Raw genomic sequence first — 15,798 nt, 5'->3', positions numbered from 1 at the left:
ACGTCAATTCGTATCCTCCATGTCGCTTCCCCGTGCTCGACTCGACTCGTGGAGAGCATCCAAGCCCATCTCGACCAGTCATTTCTCTGCAGCCAAGGTACCGGTACGTGCGCCCGCTGCCACCTGGACCTGGACCTGGACCTGCACTGCAGGCACCCGCCAGAGGGCCCATGGCATTGAACGGATGCTGCACTCCATCCATCAATCGGCGCTCGTTCCAGTTCCCGTAATGTACCTGTACCTGTACCTGTACCTGTACCTGTACCTGTACCTGTACCTGTACCTGCACCTGTCCACCCGTACCTTGCAGCATTGGTGCTCGTGCTCCCGCACACGCTTAGGGTAGCAGACAGACAGACGGACGCTTCGCCTGGGCTCAACTTGCCTTTCTCTCCCCTCTTCTGTTTGACTTCAATCAAGTCTCTTATCGACCGGCGACGGCCTCTGAGACTTCGTTTTTCCGTCTCTACCTATTTCTGTATGCTGATTCTGCGGCTGGTCGCGCGCTTGCACATCCCTCGTTTCTCACTGTTGCCGTCGCCTGTGTCACACTCGACACGTCCGTTCCTTTTCGCTTTTTCTCACCCAAATCCAAGATCCACGACGACGAAAATTTAAACACAATAGAGAGCGTGTCTACGAACATACCGCATGCGAACCACGAACCACCTGTACTATACCGTTACTCCATTCTATACTGTTCCATCTATCCCTTCCTATTGAACCCCGGGCCACTCCACACGCTACATACTGCTGGGGTTGAGGGGAGCCTTTCCATCGGTTCATGGCACCTTTGGGTAGCCAGGGCGGAGACGGAGACCACAGAGACTGCGAAACAAGCAGGTGATTGTTCATCGGGAGGCACCGACGGTGTTGATCAAGTCGGGTAGCCGGTCGTTGCAAGATGGTGTCGTTTTTTGGCCTCCGATTCGGCAGCGACAAAAAGAAGTCTCAGTAAGATGATTGCTTTTGCTCCCATCCATTTCTTGAGCCATCCGGCTTCTCTTGCAACTGACTAATGTTATCCGTCACAGGAGTAAGCAGTCCAACAAGAAGCAAGTGGCCCAGCAGCCACAAACTCAACGATGGAACGGCAACGGCAATGACAGCTTCAAGTTCCCTCCGCCGCAACCCCAATCCTCGCGACCAGGCACCTCCACCTCGAATGCCCGAAATCTGGGCTGGCGTGCGACGTTCAAGGGCGTGCCGGCAGCGTCGTCCATGGTTGATCTATCGGTACCCCGGAAGGCCAGCGAGAGCAGCCTGCGCCATGGCATCGACGGCGCTGGCTTCAAACCCTGGATGAAGCCTAACGCGAGCATGACCAACCTTGCCGTGCCGGATCCTTTTGGAGTAAACGGCAGCGGTCGGCCGGGGATGCCATCACGGCCCGCTGGCTCTAGGCAATCGGAGTGGGTGAATCCTCTGGACGTTCATTTTAACAAGAAATCTGGAAGCATCTCAAAATCTTCCAACCGTGCCGGAAGCGGTGGTGTCAAAGCGGTGACGAGCAAGAGCCCGTTGAGCAAGCCTGACTCGAAGGCTGAGCCAGAACCGGAGCCGGAGCCAGCGAAACGAGACTCGGGTGGTTTGGATGATTTTGGCGAGCCTGGGCCCGACGTTGGAATCCGTGGTTCTGGATATGCTGGATATCCGTCTCCTCCTCAATCAGTCGAAACCGAGGACCAGTGGCCCCCGATGGCTTTTGCAGGCGGAGACACGGGGGCAGAGACCGACATAGAGGCAGAAGTGGAGGTAGAGGCGGAGGCGGAGGGAGAGGTAGAAGTGAGCACAAAGGAGTTGCAACCAAACCAATTCACCGCTCCAGGATTCGCCAACGGCCCTGGCCCCACGATGCTGCCCAGCCCGTCGTCGTCAACATCGCGTAAGAGCGAAGACAAACGAGCATCGCCTGTTGTTAGAAATGTTCAAGCGAAGCGAGACACGCTGACGTTCCTGTCACCACGGAGGAGGAGCTTCACAATGGCCATTGAGGCAGACGACCTCGAGAAACACCGGCAGCAGCAGCGTCCCGTAGAGGGTCTTACGGGCAACTTTTCCAATTTCGATTTCGGCGACGGGGTGACGAAGCAGCCCACCGTGGCTATTGGGACGCTCGGCTTAGAACTGGTGGAGAGCCCGATCCAAATGAAGGGGCCACACCCATTTAGAGAAGTTGCGAGGGCTGACGAGGGAGATGTTGAAGAAGCCATGGATACTCAGGATGCTGTAGGCGCAGAAGATGCCGAGGATGTTGCTAGTGATGGCTTGACTGAGCCAAGCGAAACCGTGTCTTTGGTATCGCCCATAGTATCGCCCATTGGCTCTCCCATGGCATCACCCATGGCATCACCGAGACCATCGCCGAAGCAATATCGGGCATATCATCAGGCCCAGGATTCAGTGGAACAAAATAGCCCCCAGCGGCTCAAAGTGGCGATTCCCGACGAGGACTCGCAGTCCCTATCGACACATCAGCCGCTGCCATCACCCTCTGCTGTCTCGGCTGGCATCGAAAGCCCTCGACAAATCATCCGGAGACCATCCCAGGCGAACATCGAGGCTCCAGTCGCCCTGGGCTCAGTGTTGAATTCATTCACGCCATCTACGCCCCAGGGCTTCAACACACGAATGACGTCTGATTCTCGTTCTCGAGGCCCTCCACAGCCTCTGCAGCACACTGCACTCTCCAGCCTCATCGCTCGCATGGAGACGCCCACACAAAGCCCCCGGAGTCCATACGGGCCTGCTGCTGCGGATGAAGACACGTATGTGCGTACGTACGAGGCACCTCGGCCGCCCATGGACCGGGTGCCACTGAGCCCCTTTGCTGCCCGAACGCCCATGGAAGGAGAGTTTCCCGTCATGAAGGGCCTTCCCCGAGGACGACAGCCTCCCCGTCCACAGATGCCCCCCAGCGATTCCCCGGAGAGACAGTCTGAGGAGCGGAGCCCTCGACCATTTTCCAAGTGGGGAGGCTTTGGCTTTGACCGATCAGAGTTCAGAGGCGCTACGGTGCCAATGCCGCGAACCCCCAAGAGCCAACGACCGAGTTCGCCGACCTGGTCTCTTTCCACTCCCACGTCAGATGTGGCGCCACGCATCCCCAGCCCGACGTTCCCATCGCTCGAAAAGGCCATTTCGGCAACGAGTGAAGACCTCGCCAAGTCGTTTGAGATATCCTTTGATGCCCCTCAGCCATCGCCTCTCGCCAACGAGTTCACCATCAACGATGGGCCCAGTCCCAGTCCCAGCATAAAGCCCAGCCCCGTCATACGCGTTGAAGCAAAGAAGGCGCCTCCACGACCAACGCCTTCACCCATCAACTTGCCGCCGTCACTTATCAGGGATAAGGGCCCGTTGACACCGAATAGCCTGTATTCCCCATCAGGATCGACATTTATCTGAAAAAGTTTTTCCTTATCCATTGTGTTTGTCCCATTTCTTTTCTTACTCTCGCTCGCTCTCTCTCTCTTTGTCTGTTGTGGCTGATCATTGGGTGTACTTAACGACCGTGTTGACATGGGATGATGGAGTAGGATTTGTTTGTGATGCTTTTTGCAAGCGTTGACCTTTATATATTTCATTCTCGTCACTCGTTTTTTTATTCTGCCTGTACAGAAGTATTATTAGATAATTGCCAGCTGGACTAGTATTTGAGTGGATTGCCGCAGAGATTTGTCAGTCTACTTGTGGGGAGGAGTGATTATTCTTCTCCCCCCCCTTTTTTTTCTTCTGAGAAGGACTTGTATTAGTATGTTGGAGGATTTTGGCGCATGAACATGTATACGCATGGGATTTTTTTGAAAAAAAGGAATTACTTTGTTTTTTCTTCAACATTGTATCCGCCAAATGTCATGTGTGCTAAATACGCAAGATATCCCGAACATACTAACTGTTGTTTCAGGAGGCAAAAAAAAAACATAACAAAAAAATATACATTGGTTAACAAAAATGGCTGTTCATGTTTCATGTTTCATGTTTCTATTATACACCCGGCTCTTTTACGCCTTTTCAGTCGAGGAACAGTCGTAGGTTGCCTCCTACGTTCTTCAAGTCGAGCAAGAACGTGTCGTGTCCGAATAAGCTCGTCTCCTCACTCAATTCCACGTGGGTGACGTTTCGGTTTCCGCCTAGGCGGAGAGACTCGGCAATCTCGCGCTGCTGCCATGCTGGGAAGAGGATGTCGCTGGCAACGCCCATGACGAGCGTGGGGATGTCGCGGAGGGGAGATAGGCCGCGGATCAGGTCGGCCGGGGGGCGAGAGGATGCGGGGTTTGCCGGTGATGCGAGCTCGGAGGCATCGCTGGAGGCAGACGAGGAACCGGGCTGCTCTTGGTACGGCTCGTTGGGGAGCGTCAGGCTGCAGGCGGATTCGGAGGGGGAATAAGGGGCGGTGGCGAGGGCGTCCTCTCGAGCTCTTCGGCGGGCTTGGGTGGCTACCTGGTTCTCGTAGCCGAGGTCGAAGAGGTCCATGGCCTTGCTGACGTAGAGCAGGCTGTTGGGGTCGTACGTCAGGCACCACTTCTCGCCGGCGTGGTCGAGATACGTCTCGATGAGGAAGTCGGGGCACAGGGCGGGGGGTTTGCCGGGGTCGGCGCGGCGGCGGCCGAAGCGCTGCTCCCACTCGGGGCCGGAGCGGTACGTGACGGTGGCGATCTCGCGGGCCAGCTTCATGCCGGCGTGGGGAGGCACGCGGCCGTAGTAGAAGCCGCGGTTCCAGTTGGGGTCCATCATGAGCACCTGGCGCTGCGTGTGGCGCATGGCGATGCTGTACGGATGGCTTCGAGCACAGCCGCTGATGGTGGCGACGCGGGACACGCGGTCGGGGAACAGCGTCGCGGCGGCGAGGGACTGCATGCCGCCCATGCTGGAGCCGACGCTGGCGTAGAGACGGCCGATGCCGAGGTGGTCCAGCAGGCGGAACTGGGCGCGCACCATGTCTTGCATGGTCAGGATGGGGAACCGGGTCGCGTAGTTCTCGCCGTTGCCCGGATCGACGCTGCCGGGGCCGGTCGAGCCATAGCAGCCGCCGATGACGTTGGTGCAGACGACGTGGAAGCGGTCCGTGTCCAGGGGGGCTCCGGGGCCGATGAACTTCTCCCACCAGCCGGGGGCAGGGTTGGCATCCGTCGAGCGGGCGTGCGAAGAGGCCGAAAGGCCGGTGTGCAGGAGGATGGCGTTGGACTTGTCGGCGTTGAGGCGGCCCCACGACTCGTAGGCGATGTTGAAGGAGGGCAGGACGCCGCCCCAGTCGAGCAGCAGGGGGTCGCGGCAGTGGTAGTTGAGGGTGTCGCCGGAGGTGTACGAGGGCTCGGGGCCGGCGGATGATGAAGTTGATGACGAAGAGGAGGAGGAGAGGCCGGCCCGGGAAGCGGAGCTGGAATCGGCGCTGAGCCGTGCGGAGCGGGACTCGATTGCGTCGAGGCAGGGGAAGTTGAGGGCAGGATTTGAGGGGGCTGGACGGGGAGTTTGTGTTTCCGTTGCTGAGGCTGATGAAGACGACGACGATGATGAGAATGAAGACGAGAGCAGAATTGTTGATGCTCGTCTGCGTGGTGACAGAAGCGGCCGCTGTAGTCGTCGCCCAGCCAATCGGAGAGCCTGATGCGCCCTCATCTTGTGTTTCTTCTCCAGGACACTCACTCACGGAAAACGATTTCTCAGCTCCAAACAACACAATGAAACAAGGCCGAAATCTCAATGTCGACTAGCGATCCCACCGTTCTCAGTGAACAAGGAAATCCGGGGTATTTCATCGTTTTTTAAAAAGGGAAGCGGCGCGCTTTGTAATGGGACTTGTTCAAATTGCTGCGGTTCCGGGCCATCGGCGTGGGGCGGCGGATTCTCGGCCTCGCACACCATTTCACGTGCTTCTGGCGCTATTTCCATAGCCTTGGAAGACTTGGAGTTGTTGTTACTGCCAATGGTGGTGATTGATAAACTCATTGACTTAAGTCAACTCACTTACTCATTCATTCAATCATTGATTCATTCATCATCTCATCTCGTACCGTCTTTTTACTTACACCATGACAACTCCCCCCATCTCCCATCTCGCCCGGTTAGTCATCCGCTGTCCCTCTCGGAATATCCCGATCCTCACATACTCATCCACGCCATTCTTCTTCTTCTTCAGCATCAACGCATCTTGAGTCATGATCAACGCCAATAACACTTGCTCATCCTCCACAACCTCGCCATCGACGGCAGCTTCCGCCACGTCAAACATCAACGATCCATCAATCTCATCCTTCATCTCCTCATCCCACAGAAACCACCCGTAATCTCCCTTGCGCAGCCTCGCACCAAACATCAACGTCTTAATCTCCAGTCTTGCACTCGTCACCGCACTAAACTCATCATTCGGAATCTGAGTCTTGACTTCGCATCGTACAATCTCCAGCAGATGCATCGTCGATCCAAACGTAAAATCAATCTCCCCGCTGAAAGACGCCCACGACCACGACGGCGCAACGTATGTAGCGTGTCTGCTAGGCTTTTCCTTTGCGTCCGGCCCGTGATTCGGATGCCACAGAAGCATCTCCCCCAGAAACTCCGTCCACAGCCCTGCCGCGTAGTGCTTGTCCGTCATTTTGCTCATCTTTCGGGCGATGGCAGAGATGGCTAGTAATTTGTCCTGATACCAGCCCAGGCCGCGGCGCGTGTAATGGCTCACGAGCGTCTGCCATACCTCGACAAACTTGTAAGATTCCCCCAAGCCCGTCCAATCGATGCTCGACGTGAGTGGGTGAGACATGTGTAACTGCGCAAATGTCTTCGAGTGCCCGATCCAACCATCATGTCGTAGTTTCGACTCATCTGCACGACTCTGAGCGCAGTGCCAGCGAATGTTGTGCGTTCCATATTCAAGTACGCGCGGCGACAATATGGACTCTTGAAGACACCAAGATCGTTGGTCGATGGGCTCCCATGCGTCCGGCTCTCTTCCCTGCCAGAGTATCACGGCGCTCATCCGGCCATCTTGGCAAGTAAAAGGCATGCGGAATCCCTTTTCTCCAGCCATGTATCGATCGTGGAGGAAGCCTTCAGGCACAGCAGTCGCGCTGGCCGCTGAAATCGTTATATATGCCTGCTCGTAAATCTCAGCCATGCGTGATATTTGCTCCGCCTTGTCCGGATTCGAATCTTGTATGATGCACAAAGCGTCAACCCAGAGATACTCTAGGTCCAGAGCCATTGCTACCTGAATGGCATCTTTAATTGTCTGAGGAAACTGGTCGTACGGGATGTCTGTCATCCATGACTTGACAATACTCTCCTTGAGTTTCACCGGTTGATCTCCTCCCCAGCAGTAGCTCAATGCGGCATATTCGACGAAATTGCTAGTGGATGAGTTTTCTCGAAGTCTTACTCGGGGATGCGCAGCTTTTCCGGAGAGGTGTAAGAGGCGCCGAGGACCCGGTGATGATGCGTCAGAAGGCCGGTTACTATTCTGAAGCTGCTGGCATTCAGCATGTGTTGTAAAGCATTCCTGCAGCCAGCTCTTGATTGTTTCCACAGTCTCTTTGGACGCCGGGAATAGATTAGGAGGCCTATATGCAACCTCTTCTGCCGCCAATTCACTTCTCATCATCAGCCTTTGTCGTAAACCCTTCCCAGCATAAGTTGAGGCCTCACCTCTTTTCCGCACAAACAATCAGTTTCCGCTCCAGCGTCCCCCCATCAATGTGATCGCCCAACTCATCCACCCAGTCCAGCACCATCTGCTCCCTCGAGTTATGCGCGAAATACGCCCTCAGATAGCTCTCAGAGTGTGTATCGTCTCGTCGCAACGTAACAAGCCATTCGAACAATTCGCATCCTTGGTCTGCCAGCAAAACCGCCTCGTCATACGCGATATTAAAGACATATGCTTCTCCCGTAGCGAAATAGTTTTCGTCTATGAGCTCGTACCAGCCCTGATCGGAATAGTAGTTGCCAAAGGTGAGAATAAGTCTTGATTCGCACAGTTCGCATGAGTGAGGCTCCGCGGGAGAACTCATCATGTGTCGATTGTTTGAAGAGTAAGCACACACACAGAGAGAGAGAGTTCATGGTTAACAACCCCGCAAAACAGCGAATTCGGCGGCGACATCTGAAACGAGATGCTTCGCCACGGTGCGGCCCTCTTTAATAGGCTGCTTACTGCAGATGCAGCGCCATTGTCAAATATGTGAGAATCTTTTTTTGAGCGGCATCATTGCTGCTTCATAAAGGACATGGCCATCAAGCACACCAAGTTTGCTGTCCAGTAACCCTTTTCACCAATATGAAGCTAATGAAGATTCCAGATACCAGAGAAATATAGCCATAGTAGCAGCAAGTGGTAACAGTGGCAGATACTTGTAGAATCAGGCATTTACGAGTACTTGTTCAAATATTTGTAACAGTAAACGAATAGGTTTCCTTTACATCCTGCTCCTTCTTACATTCTATACGGTCGCTGAGGTGCTGGATAATTGACTTGGGGTGCCGAGTAGCTATTCCCTTTATTATCTCGGAAAGGAGCATTGTCGGTATTTAGACCCCATTGCTCCGGATAAAGAGTTTCATTTTTTTTTGTTTATCCGCAATTGAGTAAATATTCTGGCATCTGGTGGAATAGTCAGTGAGACTGTAATATAAGCACCAAAACGCTTATAATGCGTCTGTGGGTAGAGTAACTGACCCTTACAGCGTATCCAGTCTCACATGAAGCGTTTTCCCTCGATACTCTAGATAGCAGAAGCAATCTTAAAGAATCGAGAGTATTTGCACACACTGGTGCACATAACAATATACTGCTTAAGTTAGGACCTTCTCTCAACCAGTTTCCTTGGAAATATCTCTGGTATTCTCCATCTCAATACCCGGCGTAGTATCCGCTGTAGTCGCAACTTCGCTCGCAACTTCACTCCCCGAAAGTCGTTCAAATATATCCGGATCATCCATCGCTCCCCTCATCGACGCAAATATATATGCGCTCGAGACATTTGCACCCGATGGGCGCCGATATCGCCGTTTCGTCGCTTCCGCAATCTCAAGTAAAGTGTGTGCATCTGTTACACTCGGCCTATGCGACTTTGGGTGAATTCTTCCATACAGGACAAGATTCAACAACGGTTTCAAGGATGGAAGACAAGCTACCATTGTATCAGCCAACAATTGCGTTGAGAAATAGTAGCGGCAAGACATACCACAAACGGTACCAATATTCACTTCAACCCCAGTCCATTTCATCTCCGTGCATTCATCCCACGTAACATCTTCAGACGACAAGTCTAGCTCGAGCACGAACACGAATCGCACAATAGACACAACGAGGACACTGCGATACACAATGAGACTTGGCCTCGTGCAAAGAAGGCAGCGAAACTCACAAGATACCCAGCATAAAGACACACGCAGTCGCAACCTTCTGCGACATGCGTAAATGCAAGCCCCAGATATACGGCACCGGGAACAGCAGAATGAGCATATCGGTAATAATATGAGGAACCGTCTTTCCGATGAAAAGCTTGTGAATGTCGACGCCGCACGTAAACGTCGATGGATCCGTCGGATGAACAGGGTCAAACTGCTGCCAAAGAGCAGATATCGGTACACATTGAAACGCCGAAGTAAGAATCTGCCAATAAAATCAGCCCTCAATTCCCACAGAATACCCAGAAATGTCTTGAGGTACAGAAGAGGGGGCCATACAGACGCAATCGTCCAGCAAGCAACCATCCCGGCCAAGACCCAAAGCAGCAGCTTGTCTATAAATTGGACGCTAAAGATTCTCCAGTAAAAAGCCAGAATCGAAAACTTGATCAACATGAGGCTGAAAGTGTAGGTAAACTCCGTCGTGAACAGTCCCAGCGCCCAATCTCGAGTAGCATCTGGTGGGCCAGCCCATATATGCTTGCAGAACCCGTTGTTCACCACTGCCAGAGAGCATTAGCCATGAAACGCCTCCATGTAAACAGTGATGTAGTAAACTTCATCAATAGAAACTTACTGTAGATAGTGACTGTAAAAGTGAATCCGCCAGAAAACAGCTAATAGTATTTAGCACCTCGCGTCAACACATCTTCCATACATCACCACAGCGTAGATAGAGCGGGATGACGCGTACCAAAGAAACGATAATGAACCAATCGTCCAACCAAAACCAAATCTTTGCCAGCTTCCTACACACCACACGCAGAATAACCGCCGCCACCGCCAAACCCCATGTCGATGCCCATGTTGCAACCAGATTACCCGCTCTGCTCGCCTGGAGGTCGATCCCAGGCGGTGGAGGTCCCAGAGAGGCCATGACGCGTTCAAAGGGGGATTTCAAGCGCCCATATCGCCATCGATTCGACGTCTTTGTGAGGCTTATGCCTGCTATTGCGTCACCCAGACCCTGGACATTGAGAGCGACTGCGATTCGCCGACGACGTGAACGAGTCCTGCTCTCACCAACTGAGCGAACGAATAATTTTGGTGAAACAAGATGAAATTGACTTGATAAAAAACTGTTCTCTATGGAAATTTGGCACTACCAACACAAGTATTCGGACCGCACGGCCGTTCCAATATTCCGCTTCGGAGAAACAACCAGTGTGTTGGATCCGTCGGCCAACGCATTAAGCTTCACGCCATCTGAAACCATTGACAGCACCGCCTTAGAATGATTCCATCTTGACATGGCTAGTGCATCCGCTAACATTGCAATGCCGAAGCTGCTCGCCGGAGTGGTGATGCGCTCAGGAGCTCGTCATTGGCTGCTCAGCCAGCCACCGCGATAGAGAGTAAGCAAAGCTGTCATCTCAGCTCAAGATTGTGAAACTTGATGCCGGGCATCCGCAATCGATTGGATATATTAAATTAGTGTCTCACAGGGCCGTCGATTTCGATCGCCGTCGCGAACTTGCTTATGCCCTTGTATCACCGGTGTTTGTGCAGTGGCGTAGAAGCGCCTCTCGAAGCACTCTCAACTCCATTTACTTGTCATCGGCAGATCCAGGTAGCGTGTCTTCACAGACGTCTTCAGACACATACATCTCTCCTCCCAAAAGCATATTCCATAACAAAATCAAAAAGAGTAGTCCACAGTGTCCTGGGTATAGTTTCGAGTATGGTTCTCGTGTGCAACTCTGCCGTTTCCGAACCATCGTACCCCAGATACAGATACAAGCATCTTATATAGGGGCCTCTGTTGTATATTCCCCCCGTTAATCGCCGGTGCTGGCCGAGTCATCGATCTAAGAGCCACCGCTATTTTCGAGTAAGTTAGCGTAAAAGTCCATCAGATCGTCATCCGTCTCCGAGGCAGCATCGGTATCCGTTGTCGAGACATCATCCGTATCCGTCGTTGAGACAACATCACTATCCGTCCTTGATAAACCACCAGTATGTGTCGTTGAGGCAACATCGGTAGCCGTCGTTGAGACAACATCGGTGTCGGTCGTATCCACGTATTGGTCGTATCTACATCTCCGTCATCGTCATCTTCCTCGGAGCTGCCGTCCTCTTCATCTTCCTCGGAGCTGCCGTCCTCTTCAATATCCACTTCTGCGTCATCGTAACCATCAGCATCATAATTTTCTGCGTCTTCAATACCAGAGGGCATCCATTCTATCAGCTGAAATTCCTCAATCCCGTCTTGACTTGTAACACGATGGTGACTGTCAAAGAATGATGGTTCCCGTATGCGAGGCCCACGGTAGTGGGTATATACCCGAAGGTCCCCATCGTTGAGGAGCCAGTGGAGGAAGAACTCGGTATTAGTTCCGCTGAGAATATCCAAAACTTGCTCCTCTGTCAGTAGCAGGCCCGCCATCTCGTCGTCGTCATCCTTCTCCCAGGGTTCTTTGTCTGATAACGACATGAAGTGCTCCAGCCGTAGGTCGGGAACATTGAACAACATTTCCAGAAACATAACGGTCACATCAGTGTTCTCAAATCTAAGGGTTTTCAGCGAACTAGCCGCTCCTCTGATGAATCTATATACGTCAAGTGTCAAGGGCATATCTACCAGCATCAGTGTGCGGAGACTGGAATGTGTGCAAAAAACTGGGGAAAAGGATTTGAAGTAGTTCCGCGCCTGAGTAGGGCGGATTCGACAACGTTCGAAACATAACCGCACTTTCTCAAGTGCCGTTGCTATTTGGAAGCATTGGCCTAGCCACCAGAATGGTCCGTCCACACGGTCAGTAGAGATGCAAAGATCTAGGTGCGTCAGATTCTGAAAGCCTTTGAGAAGAGTTGCATCGAATCTCTCAGCGCATGTCTCCGTGGATTCGTCGACGAGACGGAGCCTTGTGATGGGGTCCAGAGTAGGTAGATCAGCTCTATGGGCCATGTATGGGATCAGAAAGGTACAGAATCCATCGTTACGACAGTCACCTCCGACGGAGTAATCGGCTCGAAGAAACATCTGACACGTGAATGGATACGGTGGCGGCCATAGTTCGGATGGCTTGACAAATTCACGTTGGGGAGGCATTGGCTGAGAGGTGAGTTCTTTCAGCTTAGGCATTCTGTCGAGTGCGTCGAAGAAAGTCGGTTTAAAAGCCTGGATTGCTTCAGCTCTCTGCTCATCTCTGTCCCCGTCTTGGGAGCTGTAGTCTTGCGCAAAGTAACACTGAATTGGTATCCAGAATAATGCACGCGCCATGGACCGTAAACGAGAAAAGAAGCAGCTGTCAACGACGTCTCGGTCACCCCAACCGCTGTCATCATGGTTGAACGAGGACTCATCTTCCAGCATCTCCAGCCATGTCACAGTCTGGACAGCCGCTGCAAGATGCGGTTGGGCCGCGATGTTGAAGAAGGATTCGCGGTCAGATTTGAGCTTCGAAATGTAGATTCTGGAGAACAAGAGGTCGGCAGCGAATGGTGAAAGCCATTTCGAAGAGAGACGGAGATTTTTGAGGTCCGGCTTACTGATGCATTCGTCGCTTAGAATCTTCACGATGATTTCGCCTGGGAGATGGATCATTCTGGCGTGCACACTTTGATGTCGTCGACTGGAGGCTTGATATTGTATAGAGATGGTAGTGTAGAATGCTGAACAATGATAGACAAAGAAGGCTGTGAAGGAGGAGAGAACGGAATAACAGATTGGCAGAAAAGAAAAGTGCAGTATGGAGAGTAACGACAGGAGAACTGGCAGGCGTGAAGGAGCGACATGACAGACAGTACGTGCAAGTACCAGGTCTATCTCAATTCCTTCAAACAACCTGGAACTGCAGATATTTACCTATGTACTTAAGTTTAAAGTAGCAAGATATCTGCATTGACGATATTTACTATAATAGCAAGTACGTGTGGTCACTGTCGTGTGGAAACATGCCGATATTACTCGAGACAATGGATTGGCGGGCAATAGGACAGCCAGGAAGGAGAAAGAAAGTACTATCTTCTTCTTCAATACAGTTCAATTGAAGAGCCTCATACGCCTCCGCTATATGATGCACCGCCAGCAGCGGCATCGAGCCCAATACACTCGCGCAGTCCAACCACCTCAAACAACGCCTTGGGCGACCCCTTTCGATCTTGCCCAGACTTTGGAGGAGCGCCATCCTTCTTCAACCCTTCCATGGCCCTTGTCACGCCTTCGAAAACAGGTTCAAGACATAGCCCAGGATATATAATGAGTTTGAAGCCCAGCTCTTTAGCCTCATGGGTCGACAAGTCGGGAGACAACCCCCCAGGGACATTGTTATACATCACAGGAGTGGGTGCTAGATCTTCGCAAATCTGCCGAGCTTGCTCCTTCGACGTGATGCCCTCTAGAAAAGCGATGTCTGCTCCCACTGCCAACTGCAACTGTACCCCTCCAAACGAGGGGCGAAATTGCTTTGCGAGCTTCAGACGCCCGGTTTCTTTGCTGGCCTTGAAGCTCGGCAACGCAGCTTCATTGACCGACAACGCTCGGCGGCAGTCAATGGCTCTTGGTTGCTATCATCGGATCGCGTGCTGACAATTGATTTTCTTTTGGCGACAAACAGGTTGTCGTTTCTGACACTGGTAAATTCCCGCACCATCCGCCCCCCAAACATCCGATGATGCATCAGCTAACCAACTGCTTCTCACAGGTGACTTTGCCGGTTAGTTGCTCCCTCCCTTTCTCCATCATCATTGAGAATTCAAGGCTGCTTTTGGCTGGTATCAGCAGTAGCAGCAATGCTATCCCCCCTCTCCCGACTTGAAGTTCGAGCGCAAAACAAAAGCTGACCTGGAGATGCGTCTTCACAGCCATTGCCAAGTACAAGCCTCAGGATGCCACCACCAACCCCTCCCTCATCCTGGCTGCCTCCAAGAAGCCCGAGTACGCCAAGCTGATAGATGTCGCCATCGACTACGCCAAGGGCAAGGGCGGTGACCTCGACCACCAGGTGGACGCTGCTCTCGACCGCCTGCTGGTCGAGTTCGGCAAGGAGATTCTCGCCATCGTCCCCGGCAAGGTCTCCACCGAGGTTGATGCCCGATTCTCCTTCGACACCAAGGCCTCCGTCGACAAGGCCCTGCACATCATCGAGGTGAGCTTTTGAAATAGACTTTCAGACTGTACGACCAGAGAGTGAGCTAACCGCATTGCCACCGAATTATAGCTCTACAAGGACCTCGGCATTCCCAAGGAGCGCGTCCTCATCAAGATTGCCTCCACCTGGGAGGGCATCAAGGCCGCTGAGATCCTGCAGCGCGACCACGGCATCAACTGCAACCTGACCCTCATGTTCTCTCTCCCCCAGGCCATCGGCGCTGCTGAGGCCGGTGCCTTCCTCATCTCCCCCTTTGTCGGCCGTATCCTTGATTGGTTCAAGGCCAGCACCAAGAAGGACTACGCCAAGGAGCAGGACCCCGGTGTCGCCTCCGTCAAGGCCATCTTCAACTACTACAAGAAGTTCGGCTACAAGACCATTGTCATGGGTGCCTCGTTCCGAAACACTGGCGAGATCACCGAGCTCGCTGGCTGTGACTACCTGACCATCTCTGTAAGAGCACTCCCCCTGACGAGACAACTTTTCAATAGCTAACATGTCATTTCTCTTTCAACAGCCCAACCTGCTCGAGGACCTCCTCAACTCCAACGAGGCCGTCCCCAAGAAGCTCGACGGCGCCTCTGCTGCCGCTCTGGACATTGAGAAGAAGTCCTACATCAACGACGAGTCCCTCTTCCGATTCGACTTCAACGAGGACCAGATGGCCGTCGAGAAGCTGCGTGAGGGTATCAGCAAGTTCGCTGCCGATGCCGTCACCCTCAAGGACATTCTTAAGCAGAAGCTGTCTGCTTAAGCTGGATGCGTGAGCGGTAAGGGGTGTATGTGTGTGTGCGATAATTTGCGATGCCATGTTTTTTTGATTGTTGAAAACAAAAATGCAGAGGGTCCTAAAATGTGGCTGGCGGCCCGTGGTTATGTATCTTATGTCCGAGATGGATTCTTTTTAAATACCAAGAAAAAGAAAAGAAAAACGATTGTAATACCAATTAAGTGTTCATTATATGATGGTAACTTGATCGAATTCATGTTATATTGCGCTATATCATGTCTGCTAAGTGACATGCTTAATAGTGAAAAACAGTATGTGGTATCCATGTCCACAGGTATCTTACAGCCAACCCTCGCAAGAAATGTTCAAAAAGACGGGAAACAAGGAGAAGGAAGAGAAAACGCCGACAGTGCTGCCCTCGTCCAAGATGCCAAGTATATCAGCCCAGCAGAGACGATACACCATCAGGGATCCAAGAACCATTTCTACCCATCAAAAAGTCATTATACCCCCCTCTCGAAAACAAGTAAAAACCAATCGTCAAGCTCCAAAAACATGCCATATACAAGT

At 52.5% G+C, this 15,798-nt stretch overlaps 5 protein-coding genes across 5 annotated transcripts; 2 read left to right on the top strand and 3 right to left on the bottom strand.

Moving 5' to 3' along the window:
* Positions 1-904: 904 nt before the first annotated feature.
* Positions 905-3,408, top strand: Triagg1_5365 (uncharacterized protein; the record flags this gene model as incomplete). Its single annotated transcript, XM_062899871.1, has 2 exons — positions 905-954; positions 1,035-3,408. 2 exons carry the CDS (start codon positions 905-907, stop codon positions 3,406-3,408), a joined length of 2,424 nt encoding a protein of 807 aa, XP_062755839.1.
* A 606-nt stretch (positions 3,409-4,014) lies between these two features.
* Positions 4,015-8,009, bottom strand: Triagg1_5364 (uncharacterized protein; the record flags this gene model as incomplete). The annotated part of the gene is made up of 4 exons (XM_062899870.1): positions 4,015-5,645; positions 5,724-5,944; positions 6,030-7,586; positions 7,642-8,009. 4 exons carry the CDS (start codon positions 8,007-8,009, stop codon positions 4,015-4,017), a joined length of 3,777 nt encoding a protein of 1,258 aa, XP_062755838.1.
* A 796-nt stretch (positions 8,010-8,805) lies between these two features.
* Positions 8,806-10,282, bottom strand: Triagg1_5363 (uncharacterized protein; the record flags this gene model as incomplete). The annotated part of the gene is made up of 6 exons (XM_062899869.1): positions 8,806-9,125; positions 9,180-9,310; positions 9,363-9,610; positions 9,685-9,908; positions 9,983-10,022; positions 10,100-10,282. The coding sequence occupies 6 exons, from the start codon at positions 10,280-10,282 to the stop codon at positions 8,806-8,808; spliced, it is 1,146 nt and encodes a 381-aa protein (XP_062755837.1).
* Positions 10,283-11,213: 931 nt separating this feature from the next.
* Triagg1_5362 (uncharacterized protein) lies at positions 11,214-12,952 on the bottom strand (the record flags this gene model as incomplete). The annotated part of the gene is made up of 2 exons (XM_062899868.1): positions 11,214-11,346; positions 11,403-12,952. The coding sequence occupies 2 exons, from the start codon at positions 12,950-12,952 to the stop codon at positions 11,214-11,216; spliced, it is 1,683 nt and encodes a 560-aa protein (XP_062755836.1).
* A 1,066-nt stretch (positions 12,953-14,018) lies between these two features.
* On the top strand, positions 14,019-15,252 carry Triagg1_5361 (uncharacterized protein; the record flags this gene model as incomplete). The annotated part of the gene is made up of 4 exons (XM_062899867.1): positions 14,019-14,063; positions 14,187-14,495; positions 14,568-14,951; positions 15,016-15,252. 4 exons carry the CDS (start codon positions 14,019-14,021, stop codon positions 15,250-15,252), a joined length of 975 nt encoding a protein of 324 aa, XP_062755835.1.
* Positions 15,253-15,798: the final 546 nt, after the last annotated feature.

This window comes from Trichoderma aggressivum (assembly GCF_033847375.1).
Source record: "Trichoderma aggressivum f. europaeum strain CBS 100526 chromosome Unknown scaffold_018, whole genome shotgun sequence".
Classification (NCBI taxonomy): Eukaryota; Fungi; Ascomycota; class Sordariomycetes; order Hypocreales; family Hypocreaceae; genus Trichoderma; species Trichoderma aggressivum.
This window is presented reverse-complemented; position numbering and strand designations above follow the sequence as displayed.